The following is a 25,904-nucleotide window of genomic DNA, read 5'->3' on the forward strand; positions in this document are numbered from 1 at the left end:
TATCGTAGCGTGCAAATTGACGGTAGGTGAGAAGACACCATTATCGTTTGGGTTTTCCTTTTGATGATTGACTTTTGTGTCGGATGCAGCAGATGCGAACCGTTTATGCATAAATATACCTGCCTTTTTGGTCCGCAACAGCAGTGGCAGAACGCGTTCATTAATCGTTCCACGGATTTTTGCAGTCCGACGACAAATTGTGATGAATATAGCAAAAAAAAAAATGAGGTAGTGACCGAGGTGCGACATCCCGAACGGTCATCAAACAACAGCTGCGATGACTAAATTGAGGCTCATCAATTCACGCGGCGGCACACGGCACCCTTTCTTCTCTCTTCTGGCCATAAATTCGAGCGAAGGAGAAGCGAAGCGGGGGAGGGTTTGGCAGTAATTAAAATCTCCGTCGCGCAAATTGAAGCCGGATTGCGATTATTGTGATGATCTATACACACGGTGCGGGCGTTTAGCAATTAAGACAGTGTCAAAGTGCGGAGTCGGGAAGCATATCGAGTGAGTGAGAGAGAGGGTGTAGTTATCGTAAAAGTAGTTATTACTTCGTATATCAACTGACAGCTGCCGATGATGGCAGTTGACCCGGGACTTTCAGATTCACTCGCTCTCCCGCTACACTCTCGAAGGGTGAACACCATAATGTACACTATATGATCAATTATCTTGGGCTCTTGTTCTGACGTTTAGGAAATGGTGCGCGCCCCCAACCCTCCCGACGAGAAGACGAGAGGCCAACAAAAAAAAAACATAATAATCTTGCAAGTGAATCGATTCATGGAGAGAAGAAGCACACAAGAGAAGAGCGAATTGATATAGTAGTAGTAGTATGAATTGAGTTAATAATAATAGAATGATGAGAAAGAAACTGTAACGAGGATAACAAACACCCTTTGAAACAGGTTTCGTCGCGTGCATAAATAATTAATTCCCATGTGTGTGTATATATATATAAACATATTCGTTCAAGAAAGTTCACGACGAGGTCACGACTTCTTATAGTAACCTGTCAAAAATATGTCATCCCAGAGAACTTGTTTTTTTGGCCGCAACGGTAACTTCTCCATTTATCAGTAAGTAAATGGATGGACGCAATACGCACATGCACACCCCTTCCTCATCATCCAACTTCTGCTCTTTATGGTCCGAAAATAAATAATAAAAAAAAAATGGGGTGCAAAGCTATAATCGCCGCATTACACACAAAACGCACCAAACATATGTCCGATTCTTTGTAATACTTTTTGGTAATAGTACGAAAATCAATAGAAGAATAACAAAACAAAAAAAAGGATGGATGTATTTATATAACAGCCAATAACTGACTTACCATGAAACGATGTAAGCTATTAATCGTACGAATTACGAATGCGAAAGGCAAACACATCCATTCACATCTACAATTTATATTGAACTTGATAAATCGATTATCTAATTGGGACCGATTAATAACTGAATAAATACGTTATATATACAGATATACATGCACCTAGGAATTTCTTTTTTTCGTCGATAATGAATATTATGTATTTCATCATTCTGTTCCACTATCTACGCATAGATAATGAATGCTCAGGTTACCTAATAATTCGGGCGAAACAAACAACAAACAAAACAAAAAATTGTTCCTCAAAAGTCTGTCTTGCAATTATCTCGACACTCGTAACTCATTCAAACCGAAATTGGGTAAATTGTTGTGTAGTGTAAATTTCCCACAGGGCACTCTTTGTGCGGACTCATCCGTGTGGATATCCTGAGATTATTCCGATCCTCTTATTTAGTTTTATTTACGTTTTTTTCTCGCATTTCTGAAATTGGCAAGGCAAGGACGCCGCACCACTTTTGGGGCGAAAAACCCTTCTTTCTGCGGCTTCATTCACACCCTGTCAATCATTTCGACACCTGGGTTCGAGGGGAGAGAATCCCTTTTATTGGATAGATTAGGGGTGTTGTTGTCATCTTGTCCAAAGAACATGTATATATCTATATATATTATTCATAGCCACTTTTGCAATATTCGCGAATTCATTATCGCCGTGTTTATTCATCTGCTCGTAATACCAAGTTTAAACAATTTTCCACAAGGATTAGTGCCCTAATTTCCTGACTGACACATATCCATTCCTTTCCCCCATCGCGTTTCAATTTTATCCTGTTTCACCCCAAAAACTACTCGGTTTGCTTTTCTCATGGCGATAAATGGAGATCAGCTAAATTAGATCGGGGATATTTCTGGATTTCTCTTTCTCTCTTTTCATTGGCCAACGTCCCGAAACAATGTACGTTCCAATTTGTTTTTCCTGCACAACCGTTCCACGATTGACCCAGATCCGGAGGAGTCAATCTCGACGCAAACACCAGAAACATATCATAAATTTTCGATGTTTTTTTTTCCTTGATACGCGCACGAATTACATAAGTTTATCTTAATTTATACCACCATAAACACCAACTTTCTATCTTTATCTATAATTAGAAGATTTAGAGAATATTTATAGAGTATTTAAAAAAAAATATATACCTTATCGCTCATTTTCAGAATTTAGTCAATAAAATAAGAATGTCAGATGAGAGATGTAAAGTTTCAGCTTTTTCAAAATATTTCTTAACTAATTCGACGGTAAATAACATGTTGTTAAAAAATTTAATCTTAGTACTTGAAGTGTATAAGAAGTTTAGTAAGAAGTAAAATTGGTACGTACCTCCCAAGCGAATCGTTTGTCTTGAGGAATACCGGCCCATTTCCCTTGGAAGGGTCCGTACTTGATGTGTTTGGCAAGAGGACACTTGGCGAAGACTCCGTTTTCCCTGATCTCGAGATCAGCAGGTAGGAGACGCGACCAAGCGTAATCATTAGCCATCTTGATCCCGGAAAAGTGTTCCGCCAAGATATTCTTCGCGTGAATCGTGAGGAACTTGTAGGGATCATCGACGGAGGGCCTATGATGCGTGTCGTAGAGTGCTTCAACCGGCTTCAGCTGTAACCTCTCTCCGGCCAAATCCCCGGAATTCGGCGATACCATCGTCTCCATATCCTCGTTACCACCACGCGGAATCTCTAGTTCATCCTCGCTACCTTCTGCGAACGAAGAAACAATTCAATTTAGCACAACAACAATAATATATCATATTTTTTTATAATTAATTCCCACTTCGTTTCTTTCCTCTGTTTTCTTTTTACAAAACGCTGATTACCGCACGAGCGAAGAGATTTGTATGGTAGCTTATGTTATTAACTTAAACGAAACGGATTTCCTACGCAATTATCGGGACCCGGGAGGGCCTTTATCTTCGTTGGTTTTCAATTCTTCGGCCCACTCAAACCGCAATTCGAAACGGTTTTTCCTTTTGCATGCGCACAGCGAATCCGCGATACTTAATTAATTAAGCTCAAAGTTCTGCGCAAACAGGACGAAGAAGCTTTGCAAATATATAGAAAATAAAAATAAATCAAAGAAATGGAGATGAGAGTAAAAGAAGTGCAACGACCGTTTGCGCTCGTGCTTAAAGAAATACTCATCTCGTATTTCCCTTAGTCAGTTTTGCGATAATTTTTGTACAAGTCGTCTGCTCCGTGTATAATACGCATTCATCTCTTATTCTATGTCTGACTGTTATATTTGTATTTTTTTATTTTCGATCCAGTTGTCGTTTCTGGTCAGAGTCGAGGGCTGAACGAAAATCCGGCCGATGGAACGATTATCAGGTTTCGGCAGTTCCGTGCAGATTTTAGCACTCTCCCTCTCCTTCCTTCGGAATCGACTGTGATATCTCCATTACATATTGCATACAAATAAAAACGCAGCTTACCGAAAAGAGCCTAAACAGTCGGTGGAGATTATTTGAAAATAGAGAGAAGGGCGCTGCAGACACGTAGTATCACGTTTCAAACGAGCAAATTACATAAACATCGGGGATTATCTAAACACACCGGCGTTCGGTTACGCAATTCGTTCCTCCCCCTTTGTTCGCCGACAACGGAAAACAAGACGCAGCACCGATCCCTGCCTCCGCACATTCACAATCTTTAGCTTTTTCCACAATCGCTAAAATCATCAACCAAAAATCCACCAAGGGGTTGTTTTTTTTTCTCTCCTCCTATCGAGTGGCTTTATTGTTCTTTTCTCGGTTTCCTATTCACTGAAGGGGGTTTACGTGAGATTGGGTCACTTTGCAGGAAATTCAAGAGACTCGAGATAATCCGAGCGCAATAATCTCCAATAAAATTCTATGAACTAAGTTAACATCTACTTCCCATCATTGCTTCCGTTTATTTTATACATTTCAACTAAAAACGTACAATATTTACAATAAAAATTATATAAACCCAATCTAAATTATTTTGTATAAATTTATATAAACTTTATTATTAATAATACATTATTTGGTAACAATTGTAACAATTTCAATTCACTTTTAAGTAAAATTGAACAAAATATATTAACATAAAACATCTTTTCTAACTTTACTTTTTGGGTCTGTAGTAAGAAAGTTTGGTAAATAATAATATTTACTTTATGTGACATTTTTTTTTTAAATTATAACAAATTTATATAAAATTGTAATGAAATATTTTATTGTTTATATTTTTACATTAAAACAAAGTTTGGTAACCGATTAATTGTATTATGTTAATTGTTTATTACATCTTGCTTTATAAAACTAAGCGACGGATTTGAATCAATATATTTGAAAAAATATTTGATAATTGATTCTAAATATTATACTTTTAACAAAATTTTGTAAGTATTTCAATTCAAATTTAGAACACAATCTGTACAGAGTTCATTACGTAATACGTAAATAATCTACGGAAGCAGTGTTAATCGGTAATTGTTAGATAAAAACATTAATTTAATTATGCGTATTAAATGATTAAAGAAATGAAGTGAATTAAGGTGACAACAGTTTTGCATAAAAATGTTTACTAATTATAATTTCGTTAATGTTATTAATTAATTTAATGTAAATAATTAATTAGCCAACAAAAAAAGTTTCTTATTATTTTTATCAAGCATTTGTTTAAACAATGCGTTAAAAGTATTTATTAGGTATAAATCTTTGTAATTGTAATGTTTACGTTTAAGTGAAATGAACAATTCCGTATAATTAGGTAAGGAGAAACGAGGTGCGAAACAATCCCGAAAATGATTTGCATGAGCTTTTGCAGGTAGCTTTTTTCGCCCGATTCCGCTTTTATCATTTGCATGCGCTCCCCCACATTCCGTGCGCTTTTCTTACTAGCACGATGTGTTTATTATTATTATTTTTATTTTCGTGCTTTCATTTGCTCCTTGTGTTGTTATTTGTTTTTTTTTTATTATTATTATTTTTGCAACCACTCGGTGGGTCTTTTGTGGAGGGTCTCCGTGAATGGTCGGTTTGCGTGTCGCGAGGCGGCGGCGGCGGCGGGGGCGGCATTATGTGATTAGAGATAACAACGGGCCGAGCGGTGCAATAAAATGAAGGAAACTGGATCTGGACAAAAGGACTTCGTACGTGTCTTCGCGGTGCGTTCGCAATTCCGATTCTGTGTCTGCGCGTTCGGCGAACGAGGACACATAAAACCACACACAAAAAAACGAAACAAAATAAGCGAAAAGCTCTGTCTTTGGTTAAAGATGATGTTGAAGAGACGCGACGGTAAAATCCTGATCCTGCGCTCATCATTACCTGTCATTATTTTCCTCAGCACCATGAAAGAACCAAAAAAAAGGATGAAGAAGTATCAAGCACTGCGCACTGAACTAGTCTGTTGATCACTGACAAAAAAAAAACTGTATATGAACACTTTGAGTATGTTATGCGTGTATATATAAGCTGTGTATGCGTGCGTTTTATTCAACAGTTTCGCTCCAAACGCTATCCAGTGGAGCACTGATTTATCCCGGTCCATCCCGTGTCCCGGATCCGAGGGATATCTGGGCGTGGCCCCGGCCGATCCGTAAGGGTGGGGTGCGTCGGAGGCGGGGCCATCCTTAAGGACCCAACCCCCACCACCGCCACCCTATCTATTAGATAGTGACAGCTCTATCTGACCAATTCCAGAAAGGACACGTGCCTCTATTACCTCCACACAAGAACCAGAACGAAATCGCTCAGTTCAACACAAAAAAAAAGAGAAAATAGAAGAGAAAAAAAACAACCCTCCACTCGATCTCGCTATAATAATAATAATAATAAGAAAGAAAAAGCCCTCTTTATTTTTATATTACAACCTATCCTTGTCGCACGCACACTCGATTCCTTTGATCCTTCGAGAAATGAAGCTGATTTCGGGGCAACATCGATTCCTTCATCTCTCTCTCCTTAAAGGTGACCTAATTGAAGACCGACCAATCCACCACCCCCCCGCGCAGAGCGACAGAACCGGATCAATATGGAGTGGTGATCCTCTCTGGGGGGGTTACCCACCACCGCCGCCGCCGACGTTCGAAACTTTTCCAACCCCTCGGCGTATCGGGAAAAAAATATATTATATGAAACAGCGTTCGCCCATTAATAAAATATTCAGAGCCGCGCGAACTGCAAACACAACTGCGAAACGCGTTCCTCTCCAAACACAGAGCAAAGCAAAGAGAAAATATACATATAGAGAGAGAAAGATACACACAAAAAGAGAATACAGAGAGAGGAAAAAATACATTTTTTTTTTGAATCTTGCATAAAGGACAAACAAGTAAATGAATTTTCGGTCTGGCAACAAAAAAAAAATAACAAACTGAGCCAAAACACATAACTTTGGTGGCATTAATATTTCATCGTGCCATCGCGTGAATTACAGTTCGCTCTTTTGTTTTTTCCTTTTTTGTTTGTTATTATTTTGTTTTTCAATAAAGTTTATTGAAAAGTTCGGTGGATTCGCCGGGTCGTGAATTTTTCATACGCGATCATCCACACAATTTTTACACATTTCCGCGTTTCCATAACAAAAGAAAAAACAATAGAATTTACTATGTTACCAATAGATTTTTTTTTATAAATTTATTTTGTGCCCTTTTTGATGATGAAAACATTTGAACTAATTGTATAATCATATTTATTAAATAATTTGATGCAATGTTCAAAAATTATTTATTTATTCGCATGTAATAAACGTTTGTGTATTTAAAATTTTCATATTTGAAAAAATTTACCCTTTGACCAGTTTATTAATTTGTATTAGGATTTAATTTGTAAATCCTTCTTTTATCTAACAAATTTATTATTTAATTTATATTAGTTTCAAATAATCAAATTATCAATTTTTTCGCTTATAATAAAAAAAAAATCATAAATTTGTTAATTTAATTTATAAATAAGAATGAAATAAATATGTGAATCTTTAAATGAAAACTTAATTCCTGGTGAATGACTTTTTCATTCAAGGTTTTTATTTTTCAATTAATCGCAAGTCTATGTATAGAGATTACACGGCTTACGTCAATGAAGAATTTGCGGTTGATCGAGTGAACATTTTATGTACTCTCAACAATTTTGATAATTTCTCTGACAATATTACAAAAAAAACAACGAAAACAATTGAAATCGAGTGTAAAGTGTTAATCCGTTCGAGAGGATTAATTGAATTACGTTGGGAAATAGATTCGGTTTATATAATGCAGCGTTGGAGAGATGCTCTTGTGCGTGCAACAATGATGGGATTAGAGGTGGAACCAGTAGAAGCAGCAACAGCAGCCGCCCCTGGACCACTTGATAATTACACTGATTAGAATCGAATTTGCATTCGGTCTGAAACAAATAATAATAAATACGTGTGCGGTGGATGATGAACGAACAAACAACAAAAAAAAAAACAACAAGTACGACGGTGGAGATTGGAGGGATGAATGCGAGGGGTGGTCGCAGGCACATTCAACCTCGGACGAGCAGATGTCGCGGCTCAAACTCATTACAAGGCCATTCGGAAAGCGAAGCCAGTAGAGACGGAAAGAAAAACAATTGCATCGACAGTACTTGCGAGTGGTAACTAACCACTCCAGAAACCGTTCGAATTGTTTGCGACCTGCACATTATTATTTACATCCAACTTCAGTTCAAACTACATATTTAACATTTGACAATCTGCTACATTTATATCAACTAATTTAATACACATTTGCTTTAGACTGGTTTTCAAATGAACTTGCAAAAAAACATGACATAATAATCATAATTGATCTATAAAGAAAACATGATTTTGTAAAAACACATTTTACATTTGTGCAAATTTGATTTGAACTAGTTCTAAAACTAATCCAATTAGAAGGATTATCTAATCACCATGATTGATACAAGTATAGCTTTTAAAAAACCAACCGGTACACATTATTATACTCATTTCAAACAACAGAAATTTGTTAATTTGTTATAAATTTAATTCAGAAAAACTTGAAATGTATTTGCATAGAAAATCGTACAAATTATATAAAATCTGCACAATATTATTCTGACACCTTTACTAATATTTTATTAATAAAATACTTATTTAAGTTTTGATTATATTCAAAAATTATAATATATAAAAAACAAATATTGTTTTAAATTGGTTCATTTAATTAACGATTTTTCGTATGTGTAATTATAAATAGTAAATAATAATTTGCAAACTTCATTCGTTTTGTTAATATTTTATTGCATTGAAATTAATGAACAAAACCAGAAACTCGTTCAGTTTTCAATTGATTTACATTATTTTCTGAAAAAAAATGTATACCTTTCAGTAATTATTAATAGTCAATATGCAACAAATTAACTAATTTTATATGTTTATTGCATATTAAATATATGTGAATTATGAAAATATTCATAAAATTTGTATTAAAAATAATATATTACAAATCGTACATTGTTTAACGTATCTATTTTTTAAATTCAATGCAAATTAAAATAATTAATGAATAATCTAATACATTTGAAATCAAGTATAAAATATTATTATAAAAAGTGAAAATAATGATAGAAATGAACGAAAGAATGAATGGGACTTTCTTCTAATTAAGTAATTGTTGACTTAATTAATAAACGAATATTTGGATATATTTGATCATAATAGTATTTTAGAAAACTGTTATATTGTTAATAAAAAAATAAATTTAAATTTTATAAAATTACATATTTTCATTTTGCTCTAAAAATTGGTACTTTATAAATGAATTATTTATATATAAATATTCAATGAAAGTTTAATAAATTGAGAGATATTTGGTAGCAAAACTTTAATTTTAGGAGAATTGGAGAAAAAACACAACATTTTTAAACGATTATATTAAAAATTTGAAAAAAAAAATACATTTGCTTTGGTACCAAATATGTAATGAGATTGTATTATTTTGAGGAAAATGACATGAATATAACATTTATATTTTGTATGTGCTTGGTGTAATGTTGATCGTTAAGATTAGGTAAAATTCGTTTAATGATAGGTTTTGTATTGTGGAGACAATCGCGTTATGTAAAGAGATCTGGATTGTTTCTGGATCGCAGATGATAGGAATCGAAAGTCCGTTATTCGATGGTGCACACACAATGTAATAATGATCGCAAGTAGAAGCAAAAAGAAGAGAATAATAATAATAATGCGGGGAGAGAAGGAGCGAGGAGGGGCGTGCATTGTGCAAGGGAGGCTCTAGAATGGAATTCTTTAGAAATTCGTATCTCGCGCGCGCTCACCTCCTCGGCTGCCTTCTTCTTGTTTTCCGGTGCTTCCGGTGAACGCGCGAACAAAGCTCGCCTCCCCGACTCCACTTCCGCGCACCTTTCATCCCCATCCAGGAGGACGTAATGATCACACACGGTGCCCACTACTCCTTTTTTTTTATATTTCATTTTCTTCTCTCTCTCTCTTTCTCTCCCGCTTACCCCCTTCATTGTCCTCCCCGGGGCTTCAACGTTTTCTTCGAATCATTCGTTCCTTCCAATTCGACTTTATTATTTCAATTTGAATTCCTTCCTCCTCGCTGCGATCCCATACAAAAGACATCAATGCAAACATCGTTTCACCTATTCTATTAAATCCCATCACCGTCAACGACAACGAAAGAAAAACTTATGCAAAAATTAAATCAATGTGTGCGTATGCATCTACCTTCTCTTTCTTTTTTCTTTCATTTTTCTTTCCTCAATTCAATCATAATTTATTGCTCATCTCGAGGGATTCGATGTGCGCAATAAAAGGGTTTTTCCTGTTTTACGACTTTGTATCTCCGTGAAACGCATGTTATGTTATTGAATCGCTTTCAAGGTGCATTCACTGTTCGGAGAGGGGCAATTTTTCATTCATTTCTTCTCTCACTGTTGCGAACAATCATTGTTACCTGCGAAGGAATCGAGCGGCGGTCATTCGGATGCCGTAAATACACCTTCGGGACCACAATTACAACCACTTTATCAATTCGCCATGCGTGAAGCGACAAAGAGGAACAACGAGAGAGTGAAAAAAAAACTTGTTCTTTCTATATGTAAAACAACCAAAAGCAATGATTGCAAACAAACAATACTAATTTTTTTTTCTTCAATGTTATCCAACTACAATTGCAGTGATTACAATTTGCATAATCGCATTTCCTTATTACTTCATTCAGTCGTGATACAAATTATAAAATACAATTGTAGTAAATATCAACTTGCTAATAATATTTAGATGAAAGTAATTTAGAATTTCAATACTTATAACTTGACTTCATTAAATTCTAATGAACAAAAAAAATAATAGATTTTATTCTAAGTTTATTTTATATAAATATTCTATAATAATTATGTACACAAAATAATTAAATTTCATCTAAATAAAGTATTGTATGAATTATAGTCAATAAAATAAAAAAAAATATATATTTACTTCTCTAAATTAGTGCAAAAGTTGATATCCCAATTATGGAAATTAACATTTCTAATTTCGTACTTATTTGTAGACATTTTTAAAGAAAAAAAATAAGAATTTATTTGTAATTATTTTAAGCTAATTATTATTAGTTTTTTTTTAATTTTATGAACTTATTATTAACAATTAATTGTCATAAAAATTTCTCACACGATTAGAAACATGATTATTTCAATTAGAAATAGATTCTAAAACTGTTCCAATTATTATTCTTTATAAAATTATCTCAATTATTATTAAAAACCTTCTGTAAATCAAAAAATATACATTTTTTAACAATTGCAAAATTGCAACTTGAATTATTCCAAAAATTGATTAAAAATTCAAATCTATCTATGATTTTGGAGGTATTTGTAATAAAAAGTGCATAAATGTATGAGACGGTGTAATATAGAAATAAAAAGACGTAAAGTAACTTATGTTTGCAACACAGAACATTGTTGCTCGAATGTAAATTTTGATTCATGTCGTATACAGCCCGATGTTTTCTGCTTTTATTGTTTTCTTGTTATCCTTGCGCCAGGAAAAGCGAAAGAAAGAGCGAGAAAGAGAAAGAGAGAGGATATAATAAACGTACATAAATGCGGTCATAAATAAACGTACGAGTGATATAGACATGCGAACGGGCGAACGTACACCGATGATAACCTCATTTATATAAACCATGTGCGAATGCATGTATCATGCATGTACATGTGGGGTGGATATTTCCCCTGAATTTCATCCTGAATTCCCAATTTTTTTATTATTCCTTCTTCATATTCATATGTTAGGTTGTCGTGCGACACGTCGAAAAGGCGTTTTTCGGAAGATAAAGAGGGGAGGAGAAGGCAAGAAATTTATGTATTTGCATATGAGCGAAAAAATGCAAATCAGGGATCAAAGTAGAAGAAAACGAAGACGTGTCGGGGATGAGGGCAAAACGTTGACATTATTGTTACAGATCGCTTTTTAAGTTGCCTTCAAAAAAAAAGAAAAAGAGAAACCTTGTATGCATTAATTCTTCTCGTAAGCAGGTAGTAATAGATACTTGTCCCGGTTTTGGATCCAATTGACTTCCTTTTCATGGACACGGCCACAATGGAACGTGTAACGAATTTCCCTTGTAAGGATGAATATTCTTGCGGTGTGTATATTATATTATTCATTTTTTTTTATACATTTCTTATTCTATGTTTTTTTTTACATATTTTAATTTTTTTTGACTTCTCGAGGAGCCAAAGCACATTTCTATAGGCACTGACTGTCAGGAGGGATATGATTTTTCGTACGTTAATCAGAATTAATAATAGATATTGAAGCCACTATCTGGTATCCTTCCTGCGGCGCCGTGCGATTACCCCAAAACGGATACAAACATGGATTGCGTAACCGAAAGAAGCTGGACGAGATTGGTGTTCTCAGGAGCTTATCACCACTTTCCCATGGATCCACAATTTCGGTCGGTGAACAAAAATCTCTGCATTATTTTTTTTTTGTGTAAATTATATACAGTGGAACCTCGCTTAACGAACGACGTTTCGCATAACGAATGACGAAGAGAAGATAAATCTCGGATTGTGCGCCTACTACATCATTGTCAAAACTTGTATTCACATATATCTTCGATGTTTTTGAAATCTTTGCAAATATAATTTGTGTTTGCTGTAAAAGCAAAACAAAAATGTATTGTGTCCTACAATTATTATAGTTTTTCTACAAACTATGTTAGTAATCATTCTAATTGCATCTTAGTGTTGTCTGTGATCACACATATTTCCAAACTTGTGTTCAGATATGTTATTTGTGATTTTTTTAGTGCAAAGTTTAGTTTTTAATACAAAGCAAAATCATTATAAAACGTAACCAAGTTATACTTTTTTTCGAATTATCATATTAGTTTATATGGGAAAAATTGTTTCACTTTATTTCAGTAAAAATCCGGAAATTCTGGAACGAATTATACTAGTTAAGCGAGGTTCCACTGTACATGTTTGATGCGTGTGAATATAAAAAAAAGGATACGACGATTTCGCAAATTGTTTTATGCGCTCACCCCCGTCGGGCTTCTATATTTTTTTTCTCCTCTAAATTGCACGGGGGTAAATATCACTTTCATCCCTAATGCACTTCTTCACCGCGTGCTAGACTCATTTTCGCATCACCTATAGAGCGAACGCGACGCGGTGCGACTCCCCTAATGGACTTATGTCATTTGTCTCTTCGAATGACAACCCCCAGGAACCAACGACGGGGTGTCACTTAGGCGCACGGCCCGGATGAATAAAAAAATATATATATTAAACACATCAATCTAAACCCAATCATAAACAACAACAAGAAAAAAAGTAAAGTTTTTCAATCAAACATCAATGCAAATTCAATACTAACTAATAAAAAGATCATTACATCACAATTATCAGTATAACATAATTAATTACAAGATCACATCAATGTCAATTAAATTAGTTATAGACTCATATAAAACTTATTTCATTTGTAAACTTTAAAATTAATTATATTTAAGATGAAAATGTATTATTTTTGTAAAGAAATTTGTAAAAAATTAAGTACAATACAAAAATTGATAAAAACAAGAATTTTTCCATGAAACATCAATGCAAATTTAATACTAACTATAAAAAAAGATCATTACATCACATTACCAGATCACATTAATGTCAATTAAATTAGTTATAAATTCATAAAAAACTTATATCAATTGTAAACTTTGAAATTAATTATATTTAAAGTGAAAATGTATTATTTATACAAGGAAATTTGTAGAAAATGAATTACAATACAAAAATTGATAACAATAAGGATTTGTCCATCAAACATCAATGCAAATTCTATACTAACTATAAAAAAAGATAATTACATCACATTACAAGATCACATCAATGTTAATTAAATTAGTTATTAATTCATACAAAACTTATTTCATTTGTAAACTTTGAAATTAATTATATTTAAGATGAAAATTTATTATTTTTGTAAAGAAATTTGTAAAAAATTAAGTACAATACAAAAATTGATAAAAACAAGAATTTTTCCATGAAACATCAATGCAAATTCAATACTAACTATAAAAAAAGATCATTACATCACATTACCAGATCACATTAATGTCAATTAAATTAGTTATAAATTCATAAAAAACTTATTTCAATTGTAAACTTTGAAATTAATTATATTTAAAGTGAAAATGTATTATTTATACAAGGAAATTTGTAGAAAATGAAGTAAAATACAAACATTGATAATAAGGATTTTTCCATCAAACATCAATGCAAATTCTATACTAACTATAAAAAAAAGATCATTACATCACATTACCAGATCACATCAATGTCAATTAAATTAGTTATAAATTCATATAAAACTTATTTCAATTGTAAACTTTGAAATTAATTATATTTAAAGAGAAAATGTATTATTTATACAAGGAAATTTGTAGAAACTGAAGTACAATACAAAAATTGATAACAATGAGGATTTTTCCATCAAACATCAATGCAAATTCAATACTAACTATAAAAAAAAGATCATTACATCACATTACCAGATCACATTAATGTCAAGTAAAATAGTTATAAATTCATGCAAAACTTATTTCAATTGTAAACTTTGAAATTAATTATATTTAAAGTGAAAATGTATTATTTATACAAGGAAATTTGTAGAAACTCAAGTACAATACAAAAATTGATAACAATGAGGATTTTTCCATCAAACATCAATGCAAATTCAATACTAACTATAAAAAAGATGATTACATCACATTACCTGATCATATCAATGTCAATTAAATTAGTTATAAATTCATATAAAACTTATTTCAATTGTAAACTTTGAAATGAATTATATTTAAAGTGAAAATGTATTATTTATACAAGGAAATTTATAGAAAATGAAGTAAAATACAAAAATTGATAATAACAAGGATTTTTCCATCAAACATCAATGCAAATTCTATACTAACTATAAAAATGATGATTACATCACATTACCAGATCACATGTCAATTAAATTAGTTATAAATTCATACAAAACTTATTTCATTTGTAAACTTTGAAATTAATTATATTTAAAGTGAAAATGTATTATTTATACAAGGAAATTTGTAGAAAATGAATTACAATACAAAAATTGATAACAATAAGGATTTTTCCATCAAACATCAATGCAAATTCAATCCAATATCATTTAAATTAGTTATAAATTCATACAAAACTTATTTCAAATTAATTATATTTAAAGTGGAAATGTATTGTTTATACAAGGAAATTTATAGAAAATTTTCTATAATTCAAAAACTAATAAAGACAAGAAAAATTAAACTAAAATTATGTGAGTAAAACTTGAATATTTTATCAATTAAAAACACTTCTATAAAAACACGAATAATCAAACTCATTAATGCAAAAATAAAATAATTAAGTAAGTTCAAACTACTATTTCTAAGAAATATAAGTCAGCCAAATTTAATGTTTTCCATATGAAGAACAACAATTTAAATATTGTAAAAATTTCTCAATGAAACTTAAACTTTCGTTTAACAAACTAATAACTAATGATATAAATAGAATAAACTTTTATGTCTGTTATTTCACTTGATTATTATTGAAGTAATAAAGTTTGTCAATAATAAATTAATACAAGGAAATAACATTGAAATTAGAAAAAAAAATGTTGATATAATAATCACGTTTTCAATTAAGATATCAACTGATTATTTTGCACTAGATTATGGATATATCTATGAAAACTTCAAACTGCAAACTAATAAACAAAATAATAAACTAAAGTGCAATGGAAAACTCTCAACGAGAATATCTATATTTTCCAATTATTGTATTCTTTTACCAAAAATATGAAATTCAACGTTTTAGTAGTTTTACTAATGCGTTCGTATCAGCAACAAGGATACTTTTTTTGAAGTTCTGTAATAGTCTTGAAACGAGGCGATTACAGGTATCAAAAAGTAGTCACGCTATCTGTTTTGCAGTCACACAATTCCATCCATCAGATATCAAGTTACGAACAAGTGTAATTACCTTGTTTTTGCGGGTAATAAAATTATAAAGATGAGTGCATGCATGAATAATAAATAATCAACCGTTAATTGGGTAACACATCAATTGAAGTACGTCTCTCATCTACAACATAGATAAGATCGTTCATTCAATTGATATATATTTACATCCTTTTCTATGCACAGCCTGATACTATTTATGTATGTAAACACGCCGGTAATCGATGATTGCTTACTTATTATTAGCGATTATATAAAATTCCGTATCTGTAGATTTGTAATAGGAACAGAACAACATAATAATAACAACAATTTTAATAAATTTAACCAATAATATTTGTCATTACAGATAAAAAAATAAATAATTAATGCAATATATAATACTTAAATTTTATTATGTAGAAATAATGTGAGAATCGGAAGAAACCAATTAATTATTTGTAATCTTAGAAAAAATTGTGAAATTCATTAAATTCTTAAGTTGCCAATATATTAAGATTAAAGTTTAAATTCTGTTTAATTTTCATCTACAAATGGATTAAAGGATGTATAAATTGTAATAAGTTACAATTCTAATGTAATTCATTTGGTTAATGTTTTGCTATCTAAGAAATATCCTTTACAGTCGTTGCTTAACTTTCGTTAGTCGTTTCTTTAGTAATAGCACAACTAATGTGAGAATCGGAAGAAACCCATTAATTATTTGTGGCCTTAGAAAAATTGGTTAAATTCATTAAGTTCTTTCATATGAAAATGAAAATAATTTCCAATAGATTAAGAGAGGTTTAAATTCTGTTTAATTTTCACTACAAATGGATTAAAGGATGTTTAAATTGTGATAAGTTACAATTCTAATGTACTTCATTTGGTTAATGTTTTGCTATCTAATAAATATCCTTTACAGTCGTTGCTTAACTTTCATTACTCGTTTCTTTAGTAATACAACTCACAAAAATAATACATTTTAATTATTTAAAATAAAATACGACATAATACTTAAGTTTTTTATGTATAAATAATGTGAGAATCGGAAGAAACCAATTAATTATTTGTAATCTTAGAAAAATTGGTTAAATTCATTAAGATCTTGATATGAAAATGAAACTAAATTTGCCAATCGATAAAGAGAGGTTTAAATTCTGTTTAATTTTCATCTACAAATGGATTAAAGAATGTTTAAATTGTAATAAGTTATAATTCTAATGTAGTTCATTTGATTAATGTTTTGCTATCTAAGAAATATCCTTTACAGTCGTTGCTTAACTTTCGTTAATCGTTTCTTTAGTAATCGCACAACTCACAAAAAAATACATTTTAATTATTTAAAATAAAATCCGACATAATACTTAAGTTTTTTATGTATAAATAATGTGAGAATCGAAAGAAACCAATTAATTATCTGCATTTTGTAATTATCTGCTTAGAAAGTTTTATTGAATTTATTAAATTCTTATTATAAAAAATAGTACTAACAGTTGAATTCGTTAGGTGATTTGCCACATGATTAAGAGATGTTTAAATTCTTTAAATTTGTGATTTATATTTGAGGCTTTAGAGAATTTGTTTGAATCTTGTAATAAAAATAATACTAGTAATTGTATTTGTTGTGTACTAATGGATTAAATTCTGATAAGTTAATTTAGAAACTTTAGTAGTTCATCTGGTTAAGATTTACCAGTAATATCATTTACAGTCGTTGCTTAACTTTCGTTAGTCGTTTCTTTATTAATAGCACAACTCACAAAAAACATACATTTTAATTATTTAAAATAAAATCCGACATAATACTTGAGTTTTTTATGTGTAAATAATGTGAGAATCGAGAGAAACCAATTAATTATCTGCATTTTGTAATTATCTGCTTAGAAAGTTTTATTGAATTTATTAAATTCTTATTATAAAAAATAGTACTAACAGTTGAATTCGTTAGGTGATTTGCCACATGATTAAGAGATGTTTAAATTCTTTAAATTTGTGATTTATATTTGAGGCTTTAGAAGAATTTGGTTGAATCTTGCAATAAAAATAATACTAGTTATGGTTTAAATTGTGATAAGTTAATTTAGAAACTCTAAAGGTTAAGTTTACCAGTAATATCATTTACATTCGTTGCTTAACTTTCGTTAGTCGTTTCTTTATTAATAGCACAACTCACAAAAAACATACATTTTAATTATTTAAAATAAAATCCGATATAATACTTGAGTTTTTTATGTGTAAATAATGTGAGAATCGAAAGAAACCAATTAATTATCTGTATTTGTAGGTTTAGAAAATTTTATTGAATTTGTTAAATTCTTATTATAAAAAATAGTACTAACAGTTGAATTCATTATGTGATTTGCTTTCTATCTGTGACATGATTAAGACATGTTTAAATTTTATAAATTAGTGATCTATATTTGTGGCTTTAGACAATTTAATTAAATCTTGTAATACAAATAATGCTAGTATTTGTATTTCTTATGTACTAATGAATTAAATTATGATAAGTTAATTTAGAAACTCTATAGTAGTTCATCTGGTTAAGATTTACCAGTAATATCATTTACAGTCGTTGCTTAACTTTCGTTAGTCGTTTCTTTATTAATAGCACAACTCACAAAAACATACATTTTAATTATATAAAATAAAATCCGATATAATACTTGAGTTTTTTATGTGTAAATAATGTGATAATTGAAAAAAACAATTAATTATCTGTATTTGTAAGCTTAGAAAGTTTTATTGATTTTGTTAAATTTTTATTATAAAAAATAGTACTAATAGTTGAATTCGTTACATGATTCGCTTTCTATCTGTGACATGATTAAGAGATGTTTAAATTCTATAATTTTTTTATCTATAGAGAATTTGGTTGAATCTTGTATTAAAAATAATACTAGTAATTTGTATTTGTTATGTACTAATGGATTAAATTGTGATAAGTTAATTTAGAAACTCTATAGTAGTTCATCTGGTTAAGATTTACAAGTAATATCATTTACAGTCGTTGCTTAACTTTCGTTAGTAATAGAACAACAAGTACTCAATGTGACTTGTAATCAAACGATTACGCGATTCCTTTATTAAAATTCACTAAAATTTTATTAGGGAAGAATAACACGGGTGCAAACCACGGTTGAAATGGCATTAATAATGTAATACGCGATTCGGGCTTCGGGCTTTGGTTTTCCGGAGTGAGAGGAGTCTTTGTATTGGTTAAGTGTGTGCGGTGAATGCGGAGGGGAATTTTGGTCGGTTAGTCTGTTAATTATTTTGTCGAGTTTTAATCAACGATCGTTTATCTCGAGTTTTGCGGCTTCTGGTCTGGTCTTCGGCGGCCCTTAAATCCCCCCCGGATGTGTGTGTATTCTGGGGGCCCCCAGACAAAAGCGAACTCTGAGGGGATGGATGGAAAAAAAAAGAAGCGGAGGCGGCGCCCTCTACCATCCAAGCAACTCTCTCTGCCTCCACCATCCACATCCAACCACCGCCGCCTCCCTTCAATTATTAAACAATCACTGCCTCCTCCTCCTCCAAAAAAGAACGAAACAAAAAGAAAGAAGAAAAATAAACTTTCAATTGAATAATTTATCATATTTCTTTCTTATTTTATTTTTTTGTTCGCCCTAAAAGAAGATTTTAATTGGATTCCGGAATTTATAACTCAATTCCCACCCTCCCGGTATAAAGAATCCGCAAGACACAGCCGCCTCCTTGTCATATCCTGTACGCGAAAGCACAAAGCGAGAAACGTTTGAATTTACAATTTTTTTTTCTCTCTCTTCGTTTTTTTTTTCGCGCGCGCGATAAGATACGGAGGGGTTGCGTCCCCCCGGAAATGACCGGATTTAAATGCAACACTTTCGGTGGGGTCGCGACTTTAAAGTGCGCATTTAGATAAGGGACGGCCATCCATTCCCCGTGTCCATTGTTGGGACGAAGAAGGAAAAAAAAAATCATAGAATTGATTCCCATCCATCCAATTGAAACTTTATTGGACTCCCATTTCGAGACTTTACACTCTCCCTCTTCAAAAAAAAAGAAGAAGAAAAAAAACGTCGTGGATAAAGAGGAGAGTGGAAAAATATCACACACCCATGGATCACGTTTAATTTAAATGTTCTTCACCGATTCCAGTTTTTAAGGGATTCGGATTAGATTTACGTTCTCTTTCGGTTAAAAAAAGGGGTTGTTTTTTTTTTATTTACGTTGAAAATCAGAGCTTTACCGTATATTTATGTACCCTCTTCAAAATCAGGAAGAAAACATATACAGTCACACGCATTTATATAAATATCCTTAACCGATTTTAATGAATTCCAAATCGAACATAAATTTTTATCAAATAAAAATCATTAAACTTTATTTGCATTAATTGACTTATTTAATTGTTTTGAATTAATTTACAATCAGAAATTTCTTTTCTATAAAAATAGAACTTAGATTTTAACAATAATTGAAAAATTAAATATTGTGAATTTGATTTTTTTAGCAAATCAATTTTGAAACTGCATGAATTTTGATATTTTTAACTGAATTTCTATTCAATGTATGTAAACTCTTATAATATTGACTTTTTAATTTAGGTAACATCTTTTTTTAAGGAATTTATACCTAATTTAGTGATATGTGAAAAAAAGTCTATTGAAATCATTCCCATTTCAAAAATTACGTTCCCTCTTGAAAAAAAGACCTAATCAAAGTAAAGAAAAAATGACACATTCACATGGATCGCGATTAATTTAAATGTTTTTAACCGATTCCAGTTTTTCAAGGGATTCCAGTAAGCACGAAAGGGGTCGCTTATTTTTTTTTTTGTATTCATTCTTCGTCATTTTTTTGGAAATCTTGCGTTTATTTATTTCCGGTTGAAGAGGGTTCGACGGGGAAATTGCGGTGATATTTGTGGGCAACGGACACCCTTTTTACGGGTTTTTGCGTGAAAAATTAAAATTTCACACGGAAGCAGGTAGATAGGATCTTGCAAGGAAGAAGAGAGAAGAAAAAAAAACATAACAGGAAGGGTTTCCTCAGGTACTGATGCCCAAATCAAAATAATCAAGGTGCCCATTCAAATTGGGAGGGGTGACAGACTATTTATTTATTTTTTGCATACAGTTGACAAATTTTGCTTCCCTTATTCTCCGCAGTTTTTTTTTCTCTCTTTTGGGTTAAAAAATGGATCTTTTGCAAGTTGTCGGATATGGATGGATCCCTGATTGAATCTTTGATAGAAGGCCGCGGGCGAAGCGATGGGCTTTGTGCAGCAAGGGTAGAAATTTCGCTTTTCCGGAGGGGAAGTCCAGATAATAATAATTCAAAACTAATTTCGCACCCTACTGAAATATGCAGGATGAGCAAACCTCGAACCTCGGCCATATTGCAGCCGCGCTTCCCATCGCAAACAACCCCCGGGGCCTCACGTTTCCACAGCCGCCCACGCAGATGCTGGAGCGCTGGATGATTTTGCGATCCCCGCTCTTCGATTACGTATTAATGCACGAATTCCGAAGATGAGATTTTGCGGTTACGTAACACCCTTCAAAAACAGTGAAGCCGTTCGGTGGCGGCGAGGCAGGGAGGGTGTGCAGAGCAAAAGGAGGGACACGTACAGAGGATTGCGTAATTATAAAATCCGCGGGACGCCTTCTGGCATCAAAAAAAAAGTAAAGAGAAATTCGCAGTTTCTCTCTCTTTTTGTGTGTGTGTGTGTGCTAACGCCGCTGGTGCCACTACGCTTCTTTATACTTTATATAATATATTTTCTATAGCAAATTCAATTTCGATTTTTTTTTTTGGGGGGAGGACATTAAAATGCGCGCTTTGTGTGCGAGCGTGAGTTCGGGGGAGGCGTCGCGACGCCGTTTCGCGTGCGAGAGTGAGAGCTCGCGGGGCGTCTTGTCACTTGTTTCTGACACGAAGCGGCAAGAAAGAGATGCAATTAGGGTTAGAGAATGCTACCCCTAAACGCTTGCACAGAGATGGGGTGAACAAAAAAAAAGGAACCTAGTGTACTACGTGTGAAAGAGAAAGAGAGAGAGAGATAGAATTTGTGAGTTTGAACCTAGGGGTTGCAGGAGTCAAAGATGTTACACGGTGATAAATTAGGGACAAACTGATTTTCGAGTACGATTTTATTAAACATGTGTCGCTCGATCTTCTCCAGAGATTTATTCTACACGCTGTACATCCTTACTTACACGTTTCACATTTACTTTACTCATGCAATTATTAATTTTGTACAAGCAATTCATCAAATCTTTGAAAACTCGTTATAATTTATACACCTAATAATCACATTCAAATATAACTCATCAAATCATAATTACAGTTATTAATTACACCAATTAATTAATATAAAATCCACTATAAAATAAATCTGAGCATTAATTCCATCCCTTAAACAACTTTGAAAACTTATTACAATCACAAATTTGCTCAACTAATAATTACATTGAAAATAATAAAACTTTTATTCTTAAATCAATTAATATAATCATAATTAATGTGTATTTTTCATTATATTTTAATTAATTAGTTAAAAAAAATAATTACCAAAATAATTAACAAAACACTAATAAAAACTTTTAATTTATAAATATCTTAATTAATCGATTTAAAATCAATTTTATAATGCAAATAAATCAGCTATGAAAACTGGTCCATTCAAATTTAAAAAAGAATCTAATAAAACTTTTACGTAATAATTATAAATACTTTTAATTAGATAATAAAAAAACAAGATCAAAACAAAGAGAAAACTTACGTAAGAAATACAAAAATCTGTTGAATTCGATGTACACTTCCTTTAACTTTAGCATTTAGCGACTAAAACATGAAGCGACGAACTGTCATCATCGATGATTATACTTTTGTGTGCGGTTTAATGCGGAGTTTTAATTTTTTTTGTTTTGTTTTAGTGTTCTCTTTTCCTTTTTCGTTCGGTTCGGTCTCCGTCTGTAAAGCCACAACATCGAACACAGCAGAAGACACAGATGACAAGTGTTCGGTTGATAAGGCAGTAACGAGAAGCGAGTTTCCCACAGTCTTTATCGGGCTTTTGTCGCGGCCGCTCTTTCACATTCGGGTCTGGTGAAGGATGAAGAGGAGGAAGAGGTGGAGGACGAGGAATAATTATCATCTCTTTCGCTGAACGCTTGCTTTAGTCATAACAAATCCACGCTGATTCTACGATGATGATGGGAACAACGAACGTTCCTCTTTATTTGCTCTTCATCCAATCCAAATAAACAGCGAAACGCGTGCTGTTTTCATCATTTTTTTAATCAAATTAACAGCAAATCAATCACAATCATTTATGGACCCAAATTTTTGTTTTGGAAAATATTTATATATTAATAAGATTATTTTATTAAACAAAGTTAGTTTGATTTAGACAAATTTGAAGAATCTCAGAAAAAATATGAATTTAATTACAAAAATTAGTTTAAAACAAAAAAAAATTATACGAATCGAACAAATTTGAAAATGTTAACTTAATTTATCAATTTTTAATAAAATTGCTGCAAATCAATCACAATTTTTTAGAGCCAAATTTTTGTTTTCGAAAAAAATATATTAATAAGAACAAACTTAGTTTGGTTTAAATATTAATTTCTTTACAAAAATTACTTTAAAAGAAATATATAGATTTTTATACGAATTGATCAAATTTGAAAATTTTAACTTAATTTATCACATTTAATTTAACTCTTTCACATTCGGGTCTGGTGAAGGATGAAGAGGAGGAAGAGGTGGAGGACGAGGAACGCGTGCTGTTTTCATCATTTTTTTGTTTGTTTTGTATGCAATAAGATGTGTATTTCTTTAGTAAAACAATTTACATACTTCAATCATTACACGAAAATCTACTTTATAATGTAAAGTAATAGAAATCTAGATAAATTTAACGTAGTTTGTTTTATTGTGTCTACGAATTATTTAATTCAAACATCAAGAATTACAATTTGAAGTAAATTAATTTATTAACTTTCGATTAGTAAAAACTATGTAGTAAGTTTATATTTGCCAAATGTAAACAAAAGTCAATATTCCTAACACTTTATCCAATAAATTTCTTCTATTAAAAACAATGCTGAGTTTTAAGGAATTCCATATTAATGAATTTCAATCAAAACATAAATAATTTCTTTTCTCATCAATTAAAGTTCGATTATTATGAATTAATTTACAATCACATGTTTATATTTGGAAAATGTAAAACAAAAGTCAATATACCAAACACTTTATCAAATAAATTTCTTCCATTGAGTTTTAAGAAATTCCATAATAACCAATTTCAATCAAAACATAAATAACTTCTTTTTATATCAATTAAAGTTTGATCATGAAATTCTATTTAGAATCATTGAAATGTTTAATTATTTTGAATTAATTTACAATCAGAAGTTTATATTTGCTAAATGTAAAACAAAAGTCAATATTCCCATACTTTCTCCAATAAATTTCGTCGATTAAAAACAATGCTAATTTATAATCTTACGTTCTAAATAATCTTGAATTAAACTATATTATTTGTTTATTTCAAGTCATGGTTTTGATGTATTAGAATTCAGGATAATTTGTAGATTGAAGAGAGTTGTCATGTTAAGTTTGTTGATGATGATGATATAATCCATACTAAATTAGCCTCTCCAGTTTGTGAGTAAGGACGTAAAGCTATAATTACAAAACAGAGTGAATAATTTAACTAACAAACAATGTTATGATAACGCATACTTTTACAATATAAGTTATTAAAAAAAAAAATAGAAAGAGACTAGTGGCTTCGCTCGCCTTGAACCAAGATTCGATAGTCTCTTTCGTAAAAATAGGACGTATATATCCGCCGCTCGTCCGAAAAGGTTTTACTAACAAACAATGTTATGATAACGCATACTTTTACAATATAAATTATTAAAAATAAAAGTGTTGAGTTTTAGGGTATTCCATAAAATGCTGAGTTTTAAGGTATTCCATAATAATCAATTTTTTCAATTAAATTTTGATCATGAAATTCTATTTAGAATCATTGAAATGTTTAATTATTATGAATTAATTTACAATCAGAAGTTTATATTTGCTAAATGTAAAACAAAAGTCAATATTCCCATACTTTCTCCAATAAATGTCTTCTATTAAAAACAATGCTAATTTATAATCTTACGTTCTAAATAATCTTCAATTAAACTATATTATTTGTTTATTTCAAGTCATGGTTTTGATGTATTAGAATTCAGGATAATTTGTAGATTGAAGAGAGTTGTCATGTTAAGTTTGTTGATGATGATGATATAATCCATACTAAATTAGCCTCTCCAGTTTGTGAGTAAGGACGTAAAGCTATAATTACAAAACAGAGTGAATAAAAACAGAAACCATCTATAAACTCAATTCGTGTAGAGATTCACGAACAAAAAGAAAGGGAGATACAGACGCAAAGTGAGAGGGAGTAGTAACGATAGACAAAGGGAAAACCGCAAAAGGAGCCTTTGGAATTGTTTAATGTTTGTGTGGGTGCGGGGAGAGAGATTGATTCCGATGTCGGTGGTGGAGTGAGGGAGGGTGGTTTTCTCGAGTGGTGTGTTTCGTGAGCGCTAAGTGAAGGTTGTTACGTAACGGGGCGCACTCTGATTACGGCCAGAGAGTTGTTTGGGTAATTTAGATAGGATCGAAGTTGTCTGTGTGTTTTTAGGCTCTTTCCACCCTCAAAACCAAAACCCCTCAACTCACCTCCACCATGTGAACTGCTCGAAAACCAATTTGCGTTGCGTTCTAAATATTACCAATCGCATATTTGGCAGGCACGGCATATGCAGACAGACGTTCATTATATACCAATTCCAGCGATATCATTGTTGATGTTGTTTCTTTGGATGAATCGTACGTACGTACGAGGGACGGGATTTTCTATACCTGGTTTCTACGTGTAATTGAAGTTAAGGACGAACGTAAGGGATCGCGTTACACGCTTACAGATGGACGGGGGATGATGTACGTACCGGAAATGGGGCTGTCGTGAGGAGCGGAAAT

At 31.8% G+C, this 25,904-nt stretch overlaps 1 protein-coding gene across 3 annotated transcripts in view; it reads right to left on the bottom strand.

The window, feature by feature from the left end:
* Positions 1–25,904, bottom strand: part of LOC108561063 (transcription factor hamlet-like) — a 66,970-nt gene that overhangs the window by 11,318 nt on the left and 29,748 nt on the right. Inside the window, exons 1-2 of one of the 3 annotated variants that reach the window (XM_017918835.1) lie at positions 5,683–5,841; positions 2,712–3,088 (exon numbers count right to left, since the gene is read on the bottom strand). In XM_017918835.1, the coding sequence (XP_017774324.1) occupies positions 2,712–3,088; positions 5,683–5,707 (402 nt within the window). In that variant the 5' untranslated portion in view covers positions 5,708–5,841. Of the gene's footprint in view, positions 1–2,711; positions 3,089–3,161; positions 3,240–5,682; positions 5,842–25,904 lie in introns of those variants that run through there. The other 2 variants (XM_017918836.1, XM_017918834.1) reach the window with 2 other exon arrangements.

The sequence above is a fragment of the Nicrophorus vespilloides genome, unplaced genomic scaffold (assembly GCF_001412225.1).
Source record: "Nicrophorus vespilloides isolate i.1.1-1 unplaced genomic scaffold, Nicve_v1.0, whole genome shotgun sequence".
In the NCBI taxonomy this organism is placed as follows: Eukaryota; Metazoa; Arthropoda; class Insecta; order Coleoptera; family Silphidae; genus Nicrophorus; species Nicrophorus vespilloides.